Source organism: Leptonychotes weddellii, chromosome 1, assembly GCF_054177405.1.
Source record: "Leptonychotes weddellii isolate Sample4059 chromosome 1, ASM5417740v2, whole genome shotgun sequence".
Taxonomy (NCBI): Eukaryota; Metazoa; Chordata; class Mammalia; order Carnivora; family Phocidae; genus Leptonychotes; species Leptonychotes weddellii.
Window position 1 is genome coordinate 60,317,493 of NC_138369.1, and position 15,043 is coordinate 60,332,535.

Below are 15,043 nucleotides of genomic sequence, written 5' to 3' on the forward strand. Positions count from 1 at the left end.
TGAATTATTCACAGGGATGCAGGAAAAAAGAACACAGAATCAAAAAATAATAAACAGAAAACAAAAAATAAAAGAGCATACTTAAGTTCTAATATAGCAATAATTACATCAAAGGTAAATGGTCTAAATATACAATTAAAGACAGAAATGGACAGAGTGGATAAAAGACATGACCCAATTACTTACTTTCTGTAAGAAATTCACTCCAAATATAAAAATATAGGTAGACTGAAAGTAAATGAATAGAAAAAAATATACCATGCAAACATTAATCAAAAGAAAGAGTGGGGCACCTGGGTGGCTCAGTTCAGTTAAGCGTCTGACTCTTGATTTCAGCTCAGGCCATGATCTCAGGGTTTTGGGATCGAGGCCTGCATTGGGCTCTGTGCTCAGCAGGGAGTCTGCTTGAGGATTCTCTCCCTCTCCCTCTGCCCCTGCCCCTGCCCATGTTCTCTCTCTCTCTCTCAAATAATAATAAAAGAATGAGTTATATTAATATCAGATAAAGCAGACTTCAAAGCAAAGAAAGTTCCAAAGATGGAGGACATTACATAACGATAAAAGAATAAATCTACCAAGAAGACAAAACTAAACGTATATGCATCAAACAGAGATGTAAAATAGGTGAAGCAAAACTGATAAAGTGAAAGGAGAAATAGACAAATCCACAATTACAGTTGAAAACTTCAACATTACTCTCTCAAAAATCTATAGAAAACCAGCAAAGATACAGAAGATCTCAACAACACTATCAACCAAAGTATGTAATCAACACTTACAGAACTCACCATCCAACAATAGAGTTCCCTTCAAGGACCCACAGAACATACAGCAAGATAGATGTGGGCCATAAAACAAACCTCAATAAATTTTTATTTTCTTAATTTTTTAATATATTTTTTTATTATGTTATGTTAGTCACCATACAGTACATCATTAGTTTTTGATGTGTTCCATGATTCATTGTTTGTGTATAACACCCAGTGCTCCATGCAATACGTGCCCTCCTTAATACCCATCAAAATGCATACAGAGTGTGATCTGGGACCACAGTGTAATCAGTCTAAAAAGTAATAATAGAGAGGTATTAAACACCTCCAAACACTTAAAAATTAAACAACACGTTTTTAAATAACCCATGAGTCAAAAAGGAAATCTCAAAGGAAATTTAAAAATACACTGAAATAAAAAGGAAAACATATCAAAATTTGTGGGACACGGCTAAAGTAGTGCTAAGAGGGAAATTTATAGCACCAAATGCTAATATTAGAAAAAATAATAAGGGAATACTATAAACAACTCTACATCCATAAATCTGACAATGTAGATGAGATAGTCAATTCCTCAAAAAGCACTAACTACCACAATTCACCCAATATGAAATAGATAATTTAAACAATCTTATAACCAAATTTCCTATTCAGAAATTTTCATTTGTAATTTTAAAACTCCTGAAATCTCCAAGCCCAGATGATTTCACTGGAGGATTCTACTGAACATGCAAAAAATTAAAAAAGAATTAACACCGGGCGCCTGGGTGGCTCAGTTGGTTAGGCGACTGCCTTCGGCTCAGGTCATGATCCTGGAGTCCCTGGATCAAGTCCTGCATCGGGCTCCCTGCTCAGCAGGGAGTCTGCTTCTCCCTCTGACCCTCCCGACCCTCCCCCCCCTTATGTGCTCTCTCTCTCAGTCTCTCTCTCTCAAATAAATAAATAAAATCTTTAAAAAAAAAAAAAGAATTAACACCAATTCTGCACAATCTCTTCCAAAAAATAAAAGAAGAGGAAGCAATTCCAAATTCTTTTTATGAAGCTAATATTACCCTGATGTTAAACCCAGGAAACTACAGACCAATAATCCTCATGAACTTGTATGTGAAAATCCTTAACAAAATATTAGCAACCAGAATTCAGCAATATAATAAAGAGAATTAGACACCATAACCAAGTGAGATTTATTCCAAGGATGCAAAGCTGGCTTAATATAGTAAAATCAATCACTATAATCCATTATATTAACAGGCTAAAAAGAAATCACACAATGATATCAATTAATACAGAAAGAGCATCTGACAAGATTCAACACCCCTTCATGATAAAACCTTCAGCAAAATAGGAATAGAGGTGAACTTCCTCAACTAGGTGAAGAACATCTACAAAAAGCCTACAGCTAACATCATACTTAATAAAGACTGAATGCTTTCCCTCTAAAATCAGGAACGATGATGTCCATGCTCACAGCTACTATTAAACACATTACTGGAAATTCTACCCAGTGCAGTAAGGCAAGAAACAGAAATAAGCGGCACACAGATACAAAAGGAAGAAACAAAACTACTCCTATTTGCAGATGACATAACAATCTACATGAAAAATCCCGAGGAGTCTACCAAAACACCTCCTAGAACTAATGAGTTCAAAAAGGTTGCAAGACATAAAATCAACATACAAAAATGAACTGTATTTCTATAAACTAGCAAGAACACATAGAAACCAAAATTAAAAATAAAATACGATTTACAATCACACCAAAAAAAATCTCAATGAAGCTATAATTTTTAAAATAAAATACTTAGGTACAAATCTATAGGACTTCTATGCTGAAAACTACAAAACACTGCTGAAAGAAATCAAAGAAGTCTTAAATAAATGAGGAAATATACCATGATCATGGAATGGATGACTCAACATAATAAAGATGTTAATTCTGCCCCAAATTGATACACAGGTTTAATGCACTTCCTATAAAAATATCAGAATGACAGTTTGTAAAGATAGATAAAACTATTCTAAAATTTATGTGGGAAGGGGCGCCTGGGTGGCTCAGTCGTTGAGCGTCTGCCTTTGGCTCAGGTCATGATCCCAGGGTCCTGGGATCGAGCCCCGCATCAGGCTCCCTGCTCGGTGGGGAGCCTGCTTCTCCCTCTCCCTCTGCCTCTCCCCCTGCTCATGCTCTCTCTCTCTCTTTCTGTATCTGTGTCTCAAATAAATAAAATCTTTAAAAAAAAAAATTTGTGTGGGAAGGCAAAGAAACTTAAATAGCTAAAACAACTTTGAAAAAGAATAAAGTGGAAGGAACCATGCTATCCTATTTCAAGACTTATTCTATAGCTACACTAGTCAAGATTGTGTGCTATTGGCAGAGGAATAGACACAAAGATCAAGAGAACAGAATAGAGAACATAGAAATAGACCTACAGAAGTACAGCCAAATGGTTTTTGACAATGGTGCAAAAGCAATTCAATGGAGGGAGGATAGTTTTTTCAATAGTTGGTGCTGAAGCAATGGATATTTACAGGGGAAAAAAAATTCCTGACCTAAACCTCACACCTTACATAAAAATCAACTCAAAATGTGTCATAAATGTAAATCTAAAAAGTAAGACTATAAAAATGGAAGAAAATACACGAGGAAATCTTCAGGACTTGACGAAGAGTTCTTAGACATGATACCAAAAGCATAATCCACAAAAGAAAAATCAGTAAATTGGAGTTCGTCAAAATTAAAAATATTCAATCTGCAAAACCTCATGTGAAAAGGATGAAAGGACAATTCAGAGACTGGGAGAAAATATTTTATAAACGACATATCATTGGTTTATAAATGGGCAAAGTACATGAACAGACATTTCACCAAAAAGAATACATGGATGGCAAATAAGCACATGAAAAGATGTTCAGCATCACTAGCAATTAAGGGAAAAGTAACTTAAGATCACAATGAGACAATACTACATACCTATGAGAACAGCTAAAAGTTTTTAAAGTGAAAATATCAAATGCTGGAAAGGTGTGCATAGAAACCGGCTCTCTCATACTTTACTGGTAAGACTATAAAATGGTAGAGTCACTCGGGAAAGTAGTTTGGCAGTGTCTTTATAAAACTAAACATGCAATTAACATATGATCTATCAATCACACTCCTGGGCATTTATCTCAGAAATGAAAATTTATGTCCACACAAAAACTGTGTACAATTGTTCTTAACAGCTTTATTTATAACAGCCAAGAACTGGAAACAACCAAATATCCTACAAATTGTGAATGGTTAAAAAAAAAAATAACAGTACATTCATATCATGGAATACTACTCAGTAGTAAAAAGAAAGGAACTATTGAAACTCAAAACAACTGGGATGGATCTCAAAAGCACTGTGTTGAAGGAAAAAAACCCAATCTCAAAAGGTCACGTACCATAGGAATCCTTTTATGTAACATTCTCAAAATGACAAAATTAGAGATGGAGAAATGATTAGTGGTTGCCAAGAGTTAGGGATGGTGGGGAGGAGGGGAATGGGTGTGACTAGAAAGGAGAACAAGAGGAAGATCTTTGTGGTAATGCAACAATTTTGTATCTTGACTGTGATGGTGGTTATAGGAACCTACACTGTGGTAAAATGGCATGGAACTATATACACTTTATATCGATGTTAATTTCCTAGATTTGACATTGTACTATACTTATTATGTAAGATGTAACCAATGGGGGAAACTAGGTAAAGGGTATATGGGACCTCTCTATACTATCTTGGCAACTTCTTATAATTACTTTTAAATAAAATTTGAAAAAAAAGGATTAACTTAAAGTGTTTATACCACTTACTTAAATGATGCTCCTACCTGCTTTTTATGTTTGTGTCACTTTTAAATATCTCTATAAGTAGATCAATAATCTCTTCTGCTAATTAACTGTAGTTTCTTTTTTTTTTTTTTAAGATTTTATTCATTTATTTGACACAGAGAGACATAGTGAGAGAGGGAACACAAGCAGGGGGAGCGGGAGAGGGAGAAGCAGGCTTCCCGTCGAGCAGGGAGCCCGATGCGGGGCTTGATCCCAGGACCCTGGGATCATGACCTGAGCCGAAGGCAGACACCCAACGACTGAGCCACCCAGGCGCCCCTAATTAACTGTAGTTTCAATGATTTGTGCTTGAATGTTGAAAAACATGTTTTATAGTGAGCAGCTCCATAACTACATGACATTTCCAAACTGGAAGGTGCTCTAATCTCAGAACTAATTAAAATAAAAGCTGTTTGCAGATAACTAGTATTCAGTTTAAAAAACAAGAAGTAGTGGTATAAATCTGGAAAATCATGCCACAATTAGAGAAAAAAATATTATCAATTATACAAGGACAAAAGCACCCTCAGAGTACCCACACAGAGACCCTAGTCTGTCTTCCAGGTCTTCCCAGCTCCTTCTACAGGCCAGTAGGCCTCATAACCTGACACCATGCCTGGCACACATGAAGAAGGCCTCAGTAAAAACTCTTAAGCAAATGAATGAATGACCTAAGAGCTGCCTTATTTTTGCCCACTGAGACAAGAAATGCGGTTTTGCAGATCTTGCCATATTCTGATCTATATTTTGAGCACCGTTCCACAATACATTTCTAGGTATATATTATATATAGGTAATATATAAATTTTTATATAAATATTTATATAAATAGAATTTTTTTAAAGTAGAAACTGAATTAGTAATCAAATATATAGCACCCAAGTTACTATTAGGCTTTATAAAAATTATATCTTAATCTACCTCCCCCATTTCCTAAATCCTCTTCTCAGCATCTATTTATAAACTGCTCATGTCATAGATTATCCCTATTCTACCAGCAAAGACTTTGTGCCTACCTGGAGGCCACCCTTGTTCCCACTGGTTTTTTTCCTCCCCCCCTACACTTAGCCCTCTCCCAAATCCCTACCACATATACTCCTCCCCCTCCTCCCTCCAAAAGAGAGAGAGAGAAAGAAAACATGAGAGAAAAACAGCATTAAATGACCAGGCCATGACCAGGCCTTGCAAAAGAGTAACATAAACAAGCAAAACAAGTTTCATTTGGCACTCAAATATTCAAGAAAGTCTTCACCATAAGGCATATTATCCACTCCTCGAATATACAATACAGAAAACAATATTGAGTTATGTCACCCTTACTGAATTAATCTTCAGCCACAAGACTTGAGAACTGGTTACCCAATTTGTAGATCACTCAGGCTCCTTTGTTCCATGTTGATTGGGGATAGTGTTTGTGGGGGGGGGTAAGAGGTCAACTCTTTGATAGGAGTTAAGAGGAGTACGGGACTGAACTTGATAGCAGCTAATATTACATGCGAGGCACTGTGATAGGAACTTTTAAACTGATAATGTTATTTAATGCTCATAACTATCTACAAGGTAGACATAATCTACACTGGACAGGTGGGAAAACTGTAGCTCCAAAGACATAAGTGATAGATGAGGATTCAAACCCAAATTTCCCTTACTCAAAATATTCAAAAGCCTATGTAACCTTTTCACTTTATTCTGCCTCTCTAAATCCAATCTTTGGGATTACAGCTATTCTCTTTCTCCTAGAGCATTACTACTCAACTAGTCAGAGACCTGTTAATAGAAGGAACAGAGGCCTAGGGTTACACTTGTTACAATTGCTCCTTACTCATTGTGTTACTTGGATTAAGTCAGTTTTCCTCTGGGACCATCAATCACCTTTTGGATGCAGCTGGTTTCTGAGGCTCCTTCTAAGAATAAAACTTTCTGACTCCAAGATGTCTTCTGTGTTGTAAACATTAACGCTTAGAGCTATAACAATCATTGTCTAAAATGTATCTTCAAGAGCAAACGCTATGATATCAATTTAATTATATTTACCAATATTAATACATTTCCAATTATTTACATTTTAATTTTACTAAAATTACCCTTATCAGGATGAACTCCTTTGTAAAATTTAATTAAGATTATCTTACCCATCAGTCTGAGCTTTTTGTTGTTGTTGTTCTGACCATGTAACAAATTTTACCGATTACTTTTCGCCACTGAGAATATTCTTTTGTGGCTCTAATTTCTAAAAACCTAATTTTCCCCGGAGTGCTTTTATCCTTCTGGCTCTGGAGGTCTAGATGTAAGCCTATCATGGACACAAATGTCCACCACCTCCTACACCTGATGTTCGGAAAAGCTGGTCCAATGCACCCAGTATTGGGTAAACCAAGTCGTATAATTTCGGCATGCTAAGGAAAGTTTGCTACTAAAATTAAACAGTACTCTGACAAGGGCTTCGTGGATAATCAAGGAAACGATCGCCCCCGCTCTCATTTGGACACACCCCTTCTCCTCCCACTGGGAACAGCGCTCGACGCGCATCTGTCAGCTTAGGGTTCCTGCAGGCGCGCGCCTCGGTTATCCTCGAGTCTGGAGAGCAGCCGGGAGAAGAAAGGGGGACAGATGACTCCAGGAAGCCCCACGAAACCGGGTGGGGCTAAACCCGGCCTGAGGGCGGGGCGGGCCCGGGGCCGCCTCCATCTCCTGGCCCGCCCTGCGCCACACCCGACCCCGCCTGCTTTCGGCTAACGGGCCGCGGCGCCCGCCTCCGCCCCCGAGCCCTCACCTCGCCCCGACGGCGGCCTCCGGGAGTCGGCACCCGCCCGTCGCGCCGCCTCGCCACCGTACCACCCGCCGCCTCCTCTGCAACCTCGGCCCACCGGGCGGACCCGGCCCAGGTCACTGGCGGCCCAGGCGCAGGTAGGCGATGATACGCATGCGCAAGCGTTGAATTCCCCATTCGCTGCTGCTAAGCAACACCCGCACCCGAACCGACCAATCCTGGAGCGCTTTCCCCACCCGGTCCCGGAGGAGTCCTGAATGAGCGGGTTCTTAAAGCGCTGCGACCCAAATGCAAAGGGGGTGTGGCAGGGGCGCGCGCGCCTCCCAACTTTCTTCCCATCTCCTGGCTCTCACCCGCGTGGGTTTGATGTCCAAGCCTTTAATTCCCACGTCCGGAAGTGCCAGGAGACTTCTCGGTCTTAGCTCGATTCCTGCCGGGGTAGAGTACACAACTGACGTGCGGAGGCAGGGAGGTTCCGCGTAACTGCGCGACACGCCCCAGCTGTGGGTTCCGCTGTCTGCGCCGCTGGGCGGGAAGCTCGAGATAGGCAAACCAAAGAGCACAGCCTCCTGCCACCCTGGATGTGGTGCTAAAGTCCGACTCCGGAGGGAGACACCCCAGTCTGGGGATGGAGGCACTCACAGTTATCACAGATGGATGGCCCAATGCAGGGAAGCAGAATTCGTCTATTTTTCGTCCAACAAATTGTGAGCACCTGCTGTGTGCCAGACACTATGCCAGGCACTGGGGACACAACGAGGAGCTCCTGACAGTAAAAACTATGTTAAGAGAGGGCAGAGTGAGAGCACCCATCATCAAACAACTTAACAGTTACACATGTGTTCAAATACAAACTGAGATATGTGCTCTTCCGAGAGGAACAAGGTTTTTCAGAAAAGTTACAGGAGCTTATGGTCTGAACTTGGGAGTCCGAGGAGGCTTTCTTGAGAATGTGACACCAGCTGACTAGTAACTAACTAGGCAAAGCGGTAAAGAAGAGTGTTTCAAACAGAGGGTAGAGTATGTATAAAGAACAGGAAGGCAGTAGGTCTCCTTGGAGGGATGAAAAGAAACAGGGTAGTACATGAGAAGCTAGTGTTTAACAGGCACAGAATTTCAGTTGGGGAAGATGAGAAAGTTCTGAAAAATGAATGGTAGGGATGGCTGCACAACAATGTAAAATTTTAAATGTCGCAGAAGTGTACATTTAAAAATGGTTAAAATGGGAGCGCCTGGGTGGCTCAGTCAGTTAAGCATCTGCTTTCAGCTCAGGTCATGATCCCAGGGTCCTGGAAAGGATACCAGGGTCGGACTCCCTGCCCAGCAGGGAGTCTGCTTCTCCCTCTTCCCCTCCCTCCCATTCGGGCTCTCCCTCCCTCACTCTCAAATAAATAAAATCTTTAAAAAAATAAAAATAAAATCTTTAATAAATAAATAAAATTAAAATGGTTAAAATGGTAAATGTTATGTTATATATATGTTACCACCAAAAAAAAAAAAAAAAAGGCATGAAAGAAAAAAACTCAAGAGTTTAGAGAGTAAGGAATAGGGTGAGAGCCACTGGAGAGAAGAGCTAAGACCTGTAGCTAAGACATGTAGGATCCTGTAGGCCACGGTAGAAAGTTTAGGACAATGGCAAACTGATCAAACTTGCATTTTGTAAAATCACTTTGGCTGCTGTAGTTAAGATCAAAATGAAGAAGGCTCATGGAAGCTCTGACAGGACCAGCTGGGAAGCCAATGAGGCCATCTGGGCATAAGAGGATAATGCTAGAGCTTGGGCTTGGACTGGAGCCATGGTGAGGAGGAAGAGAACTGGGCAGTCTTCAGAGACTCACAGGAGCAAAATCAACAAGACTTGGTGATGATTTGGATGTGAAGGGGCAACAAAGGAGCTTCAAGTGTAATGCCACTCTTCAGCCTTGAGTGAATGGGTAGCTAGTGGAGGGATTCATAGATATAAAGAACACTGGAAGAGGATCTGATTTTGGAAAGAAGAATGATCACTAGTTCCATCTTAGACAAACTGAATTAGAGGCACCTTTGAGATTTCTGGTTGGGATGTCAATGTAGGCAGTTGAATATATAATGTATACATGAATATACATTGCATGTACCGGTCTGGGCTGGACATAGACTTTTGAAAGTCATTACCACGTGGGTGGAAATTGAAGCAAGCTTTACATAGCCAGAGAAAAATTGCAAAATGAAAACAGAAGAGACTTATGACAGAGTCCAAGACGACCTCCAGGGATCCCCGCCTCCTGGTATTCACACCCTTGTGTAGTCCCCTCCCACACTAAGTCAGGGTTGGCCTGTGTGATGAATGATCATGAAGCTAGGTCATAAAAGGCACAAAGGATAAAATCAATGGGATTTGATTGATAAAGGAGATTGAAACCCCTTCACTGTATGGGCCAGGAAAGAGGCTAGGATTCCCTTCTCAAAGTGCATTCACAAGTGAATGAAGACAGGTTCTTCTCACAAGTCATGAAAGCAAGGCTCTGGCTTGGATGGGGAAGGAAAAATTGGTGCCAGACCCACAAAAACCCAGAGCTTTTGAATGTGGAGCCTCAGGATCTCAGAACCTGCAATGTGAGTGCTTTATAATAGGGCTTGGTGCCTTCTGACTGGTGCAGCTAGAGTGGCTCAGGCACCAAGTGGATTGGGCTAGAGATGGTGAGATGTGATGTCTGAAGTACTAGCCCTCCTCTCTAATCACTGGCCATTCTGACTCCAGAGGGTTTCTCTTCCAGGCTTCTTCATCCCTCTACTTCCAAGGTCACACCCTGGACTACTGTATCACCGCAGAAGAGCTCCAAGTCTGAAGTTGTAAATGCAGACACCTGATCTCTGACTGCTCCTGGGCTGTTCTCAGAAGTCTGCCCATTGTTCTCTGGCCTGCAGAAACCTCCAGTCCACTTGGCCTTTTACTTTGTTCTATGTATCACCTCTCTCCAATCTTTATTTCCTTCCCCATCAGCTGGAAGTCCAAGGTCTATCACTTCCATCACCTTCTTCCCAATATGCTTACCTCCATTGTGTGGTTATTCTTCTGTCACACCTGCCTGGCAGCGCTCCAACTCTGGGGAAAAAAAAAATCCAATCTTCTGGCTTCTCTAAATCTGTTCCTGAGCTATAAGTCTTGCTGGAAAAAAATCTCAAAATGACACAGGTCAGTGCTATGTATGTACATTGCCCGCCTCCACCAGGCCCTCAACACTGTCCAGCAGTCCTATGTTTGCCTCTCTCCAATTCTCCCTAACACCAACCTAAAAATCTCCCTCATGCTCCCCAGATCTTCCACTCTTCAACATCCCCCTCGCTCTCCCACGTGCCTCCTTCACTGAGGAAAGAGCAACCATTAAAGTGAGAGCCTTCAGCTCCCACCAACTTCTGTCCCTCCAACTACCACCTTCGTTCCCTTTCCCCGTTTACAGCCAAACTTCTTGGGGAAAGTGGCCTGCTCTAAAGGTTCCGTTTGCTTCACCTTTCCTGTATTTCACTGTCCCTGGCAATTCTCATTGCTGCCTCGACACATCACTGAAATTTCCTTCATTAAGGACATCAAAGATCTATTCTCTACCTAGATTGACCTTTCAACAGCCTTTGTATCCGCTGTACTATCTTGCTTTCTCTTATTTCTTATATGACTGCCCCCCTCTCCTGGATTTCCTCTTATATCTCTAGTCTCCCCACCCCCCATTCTCCTTTGTACTTTCTTTTCCTTGGCCATGAGAGAAACCAACTCACTCTCCTTGGGCAGCCTTATCCACTGCGAGGTTCCAGTCAGTTTCCACAAGAGGTGCTTCTCAAAGCTTAGATTACCAACCCAGCCCTTGACCCTGAGTTCCAGACCCAAGTAGCCACAAACTTCAACATGTCCGTTTGACATCACCTTGCATGCACATGTCCACGGCTGACTTTATCATTCTCACTTCCAGTCAGTGTCTCCTTCACTATTCCCTGTCTCCATAAATGGCATCACCAGTTGGCATCACCAGTCTCTCAGCTGCCTAAGCCAGGACACCAGAAGTCATCCCTAATTACTCCTCTCCCCCCGCTGCCACCCATTAATTCACTAAGGCCCGCCAAGTCTATTCCTAATGTCTTTCAAATGCACAGATTCCTTTTTTCACTGCTCTCACCATTTCTGGCCAGCATACCTGCAGCAAGTAGCCCTCTCCATGTTTTTTCTTCTTCTTCTTCTTCTTCTTGTCTGGCTGCCCTACCTTTCACTATATTATAGCCAGGAAAACTCTAAAATGCATCTCTGACTTCATTTCTCTTTTGCCTAAAACCATCTATGGCTCTGATTTTTCCTAGGGGAGAGTCCAGGCTCTGGATACCTGTCACCTGGGTAACTTCCTCTTCATACTGAAACATCTACTCTCCTGGAGGGTTTTCTCTGTATGCTGGACCAGGTTGGTCCACTGCACCTGCCTCAGCTTAACACCATCTCTGTTACTGTCGTTACCATTTGTCTAAACAACAATAGAGCTGCATAGGACAAAGCAAGGCCTGCACTCTGCTCCTGATGGTTCCTTCTCTGCCCACTCTGTTTTCTGCAGAACCTCTGGGGACTTTGCCTGGGGAGGGATCCCGGTGTGTGGTTAATAGTACAGGCTGGGAACCAGGAAGCCCTGAAGGTATGTTGCCCCACTTTTCTCACTGGGTTTATCCCTCTGTGAAATGGGATGAAAGCTGCCTCCTCTCAGGGTTGAATAAGGGGACTGTGGAGGGAGAGCCCAGCAAAAGCAGATGAGCCTGCTCAGGGAAATGAAGCTCTATGAGGCAGAATTGCCCCAGACCCCTTTTGAGTAAAGGCTTCCAAGATCTTCCTCCTAAATGATGCGGCTACTGCTCACTCTGTGTTGCAGGGAAAACCAGTCTTGTCCCCATGTCCACAGTGGATGGACTGAACAAGAGAGAAGACAACCACTTCTGAGTTTCAGGGTTGCCAGCAGCATATGTGGTCCAGGTGGGTGGGCCCAGCTTCCTTCTTTTATCGTGCACCAAACCACCTCTGCAGTATGGTGCATGGGCAGTATGGGGTAGTAGTTAAGAACAAGGGTTCTAAAGCCATACTCCCGGGGCGCCTGGGTGGCTCAGTCGTTGAGCGTCTGCCTTCAGCTCAGGTCATGATCCCAGGGTCCTGGGATCGAGCCCCACATCGGGCTCCCTGCTCCGCGGGAAGCCTGCTTCTCCCTCTCCCACTCCGCCTGCTTGTGTTCCTGTTCTCGCTTCTGTCCCTCTGTCTGTCAAATAAATAAAATCTAAAATAAAAAAATAAAGTCATACTGCCTGTGGACAGATACCCACTTTGCCCTTGGTAGCTGTGAGATCTTAGGCAGGTGACTTCACCTGTTTTCTCACCTGTAAAATGGAGAAAATAATAGTGTTTTTTAGGGTTGTAACCTAATAAGCATTATTACGACCCAAAGGAAAAATAGGCATATGTGCGAATTTCTCCCTCAGCCAAGAGTGAAGCAAACACCAGTGTTTTCCTAGGCCCTGCAGGGTTTGGCTTGGCTGAAGGCAAAGGCTAGGGTTCACGCTCCAGACGCAGATCTGGATGCACCAGAGTGATGTCGAAAGAGAGAGGAGTGGACTTGGAACCAGAAATCTGGGTTCTGGCCACGATTTCCGTGTGACCCTGGGCAAGGTACCCCCACAGACAGACAAGACATGGTGCCTAAGAGGCGAGGAGCCGGCCCCCGCCCCCGCCCCCGCCCCCGCCCCCGCCCCCCGAGGCTAGCCTCCAGACTGCGCAAATGCAAAGGAGGGGCAAACAGCCGAGGGGCGGGCCCGAGGCCGGCGCGCTGAGCTTCGCTCTTGCGCGCCCAATCACAAATGACGTTCCGCCTGTTCCCAGTCAACGGGAGGACCCAATCAACGTCGAGAGCGTAGGCCCCACCTATCGAGGTCCGTGCTGCGGCTGTAGTGCGTCCGGACCTGCTGGTTGGCTCCGGTCTAGAGGCGCGGGGGTCCGCAGGCCCTGAGGCCAGGGTCCAACCTGGCTTTCCGGGATGTCGGTGGCCTTCGTACCGGACTGGCTGAAAGGCAAGGCGGAAGTCAATCAGGAGACGATCCAGCGGGTGAGCGCTAACTCGGGCCGAGAGACGTTCCTTAGTTGAGATCCCAAGGGCTGCGGGTGCGGGAAGCTTCCTGGAATGAGCGGCATCCCAGCTGAGGCTTGTGGTGTGCATGGGGGCATGACTTGCAAGGGTATGGAGTGAGATGGGAACAAAGTTGTCAAAGGCACCGGGGCAGGACAGCCCGGCATTGGAGAGAGTTGGTGGTCAGTGTTCCCGGCCGTCCGGATAACGCGCTGCACTGACCCTTTCTCTGGTCTTTCAGCTCTTGGAGGAGAATGACCAGCTCATCCGCTGTATCGTGGAGTATCAGAACAAAGGCCGGGCGAATGAGTGCGTCCAGTAAGTACCCGCTCCACCCCCCGACTTCTGAGTGTAGGGTGAAACCAGTGTGGTGATACAGCAGCAGTCCTGAACTAGGAGTCTTGGATAATTGATCGCCGATGATTCTCAGAGGTTGCTTACCTGCCCAGGACTACCAGACAGCACATTGTGAAGCCTGGAGTCAGACGTGGCACCCTCTTCAAAATTTGAATAATGCTCATTGCAGACCTCCTTCACGTAGACAGGTCAGCTGATGACAACAGGGATGGGGAAGGGAGCACATGAAAAACTAGTCTCAGGAGGTGTGAGCTCTGGCCCCTTTCTCCTCATGGATCCCCAGCTTATCCTTTTTCTGAGGGGCGTTAGACCATTTGACTGCTAAGTTCCTTTTTTTTTTTAAGTAGGCTCCACGCCCAGCATGGAGCCCAACGCCGGTCTTGAATTCACCACCTTAAGATCAAGACCTGAGCTGAGCGCTCCGCCCCCTTCATTTTCTAACTTGCAGTCAGTCTGTAATGCACGCAGGGAGGGACCAATAAGACTTACAAGTTAGGCCAAAGGCAACTTCTGCACAGTAATTGAATGTGCTCTCTAGCTATATGCCAAAATTAAAGAAAATAGTCTCTTTTTTTTTTTCAAGAGAATATTAAATTATTTATTGATTACACATAATGGATGATACACAAGCTTTAATCCCATCTATAATTTTATATGATACCATAATTCAATTTAGATATATTGCATAGGATGTGCCAACAATCATATTAATAATCGAATAAACTCCAGGACTTTGCTTGGGTGACCCTTTTAATGGTGAACTCCAGGTCACAACACATTAACTGTCAGTTCAACTACACCAAGGTTTGTGGAGACAATGGCTTCTGTGCCCAAGCAGGTTGCAAATCAATTTCGAATGGAACCTGGCATCACCCTGAAGGAATTCTAACTTCACACTGTTGGGGTAGTATACCAAGATGGCTTCAGAGTAGACTAACTTTACACAGCACATTTAAAAAAAGACACATTTATCTGGTGTCACAATCAGACTATTACATTTAGCAATCAACAGCATGGGTGCAAAAAAAAAAAAAAAAAATCTACATTAAAACCCTTTGTTGGAATGCTTTACACTTTCCATAGAACAGAAACTAAAATAACCTGTTATACAATTAGTCACAAATACAGTTCTCGAGTTTTTTGCCCATACACATGAGTATTGTCTAAAACATGTCTT

At 43.3% G+C, this 15,043-nt stretch overlaps 1 protein-coding gene across 1 annotated transcript; it reads left to right on the forward strand.

Annotated features, from left to right (window-relative positions):
- The first annotated feature begins 7,339 nt into the window (after positions 1-7,339).
- SS18L2 (SS18 like 2) lies at positions 7,340-14,835 on the forward strand. The gene is made up of 4 exons (XM_081825219.1): positions 7,340-7,527; positions 11,962-12,039; positions 13,266-13,488; positions 13,751-14,835. Exons 3-4 carry the CDS (start codon positions 13,420-13,422, stop codon positions 13,829-13,831), a joined length of 150 nt encoding a protein of 49 aa, XP_081681345.1. The 5' UTR covers positions 7,340-7,527; positions 11,962-12,039; positions 13,266-13,419; the 3' UTR covers positions 13,832-14,835.
- The last annotated feature ends 208 nt before the right edge of the window (positions 14,836-15,043 follow it).

Coding starts and splice junctions, on each gene's coding strand:
- SS18L2 (XM_081825219.1), top strand. CDS start 13,420: ATGTCGGTGGCCTTCGTACCGGACTGGCTGAAAGGCAAGGCGGAAGTC. Junction 13,489..13,750: donor ATCAGGAGACGATCCAGCGG/GTGAGCGCTAAC, acceptor CTGGTCTTTCAG/CTCTTGGAGGAGAATGACCA.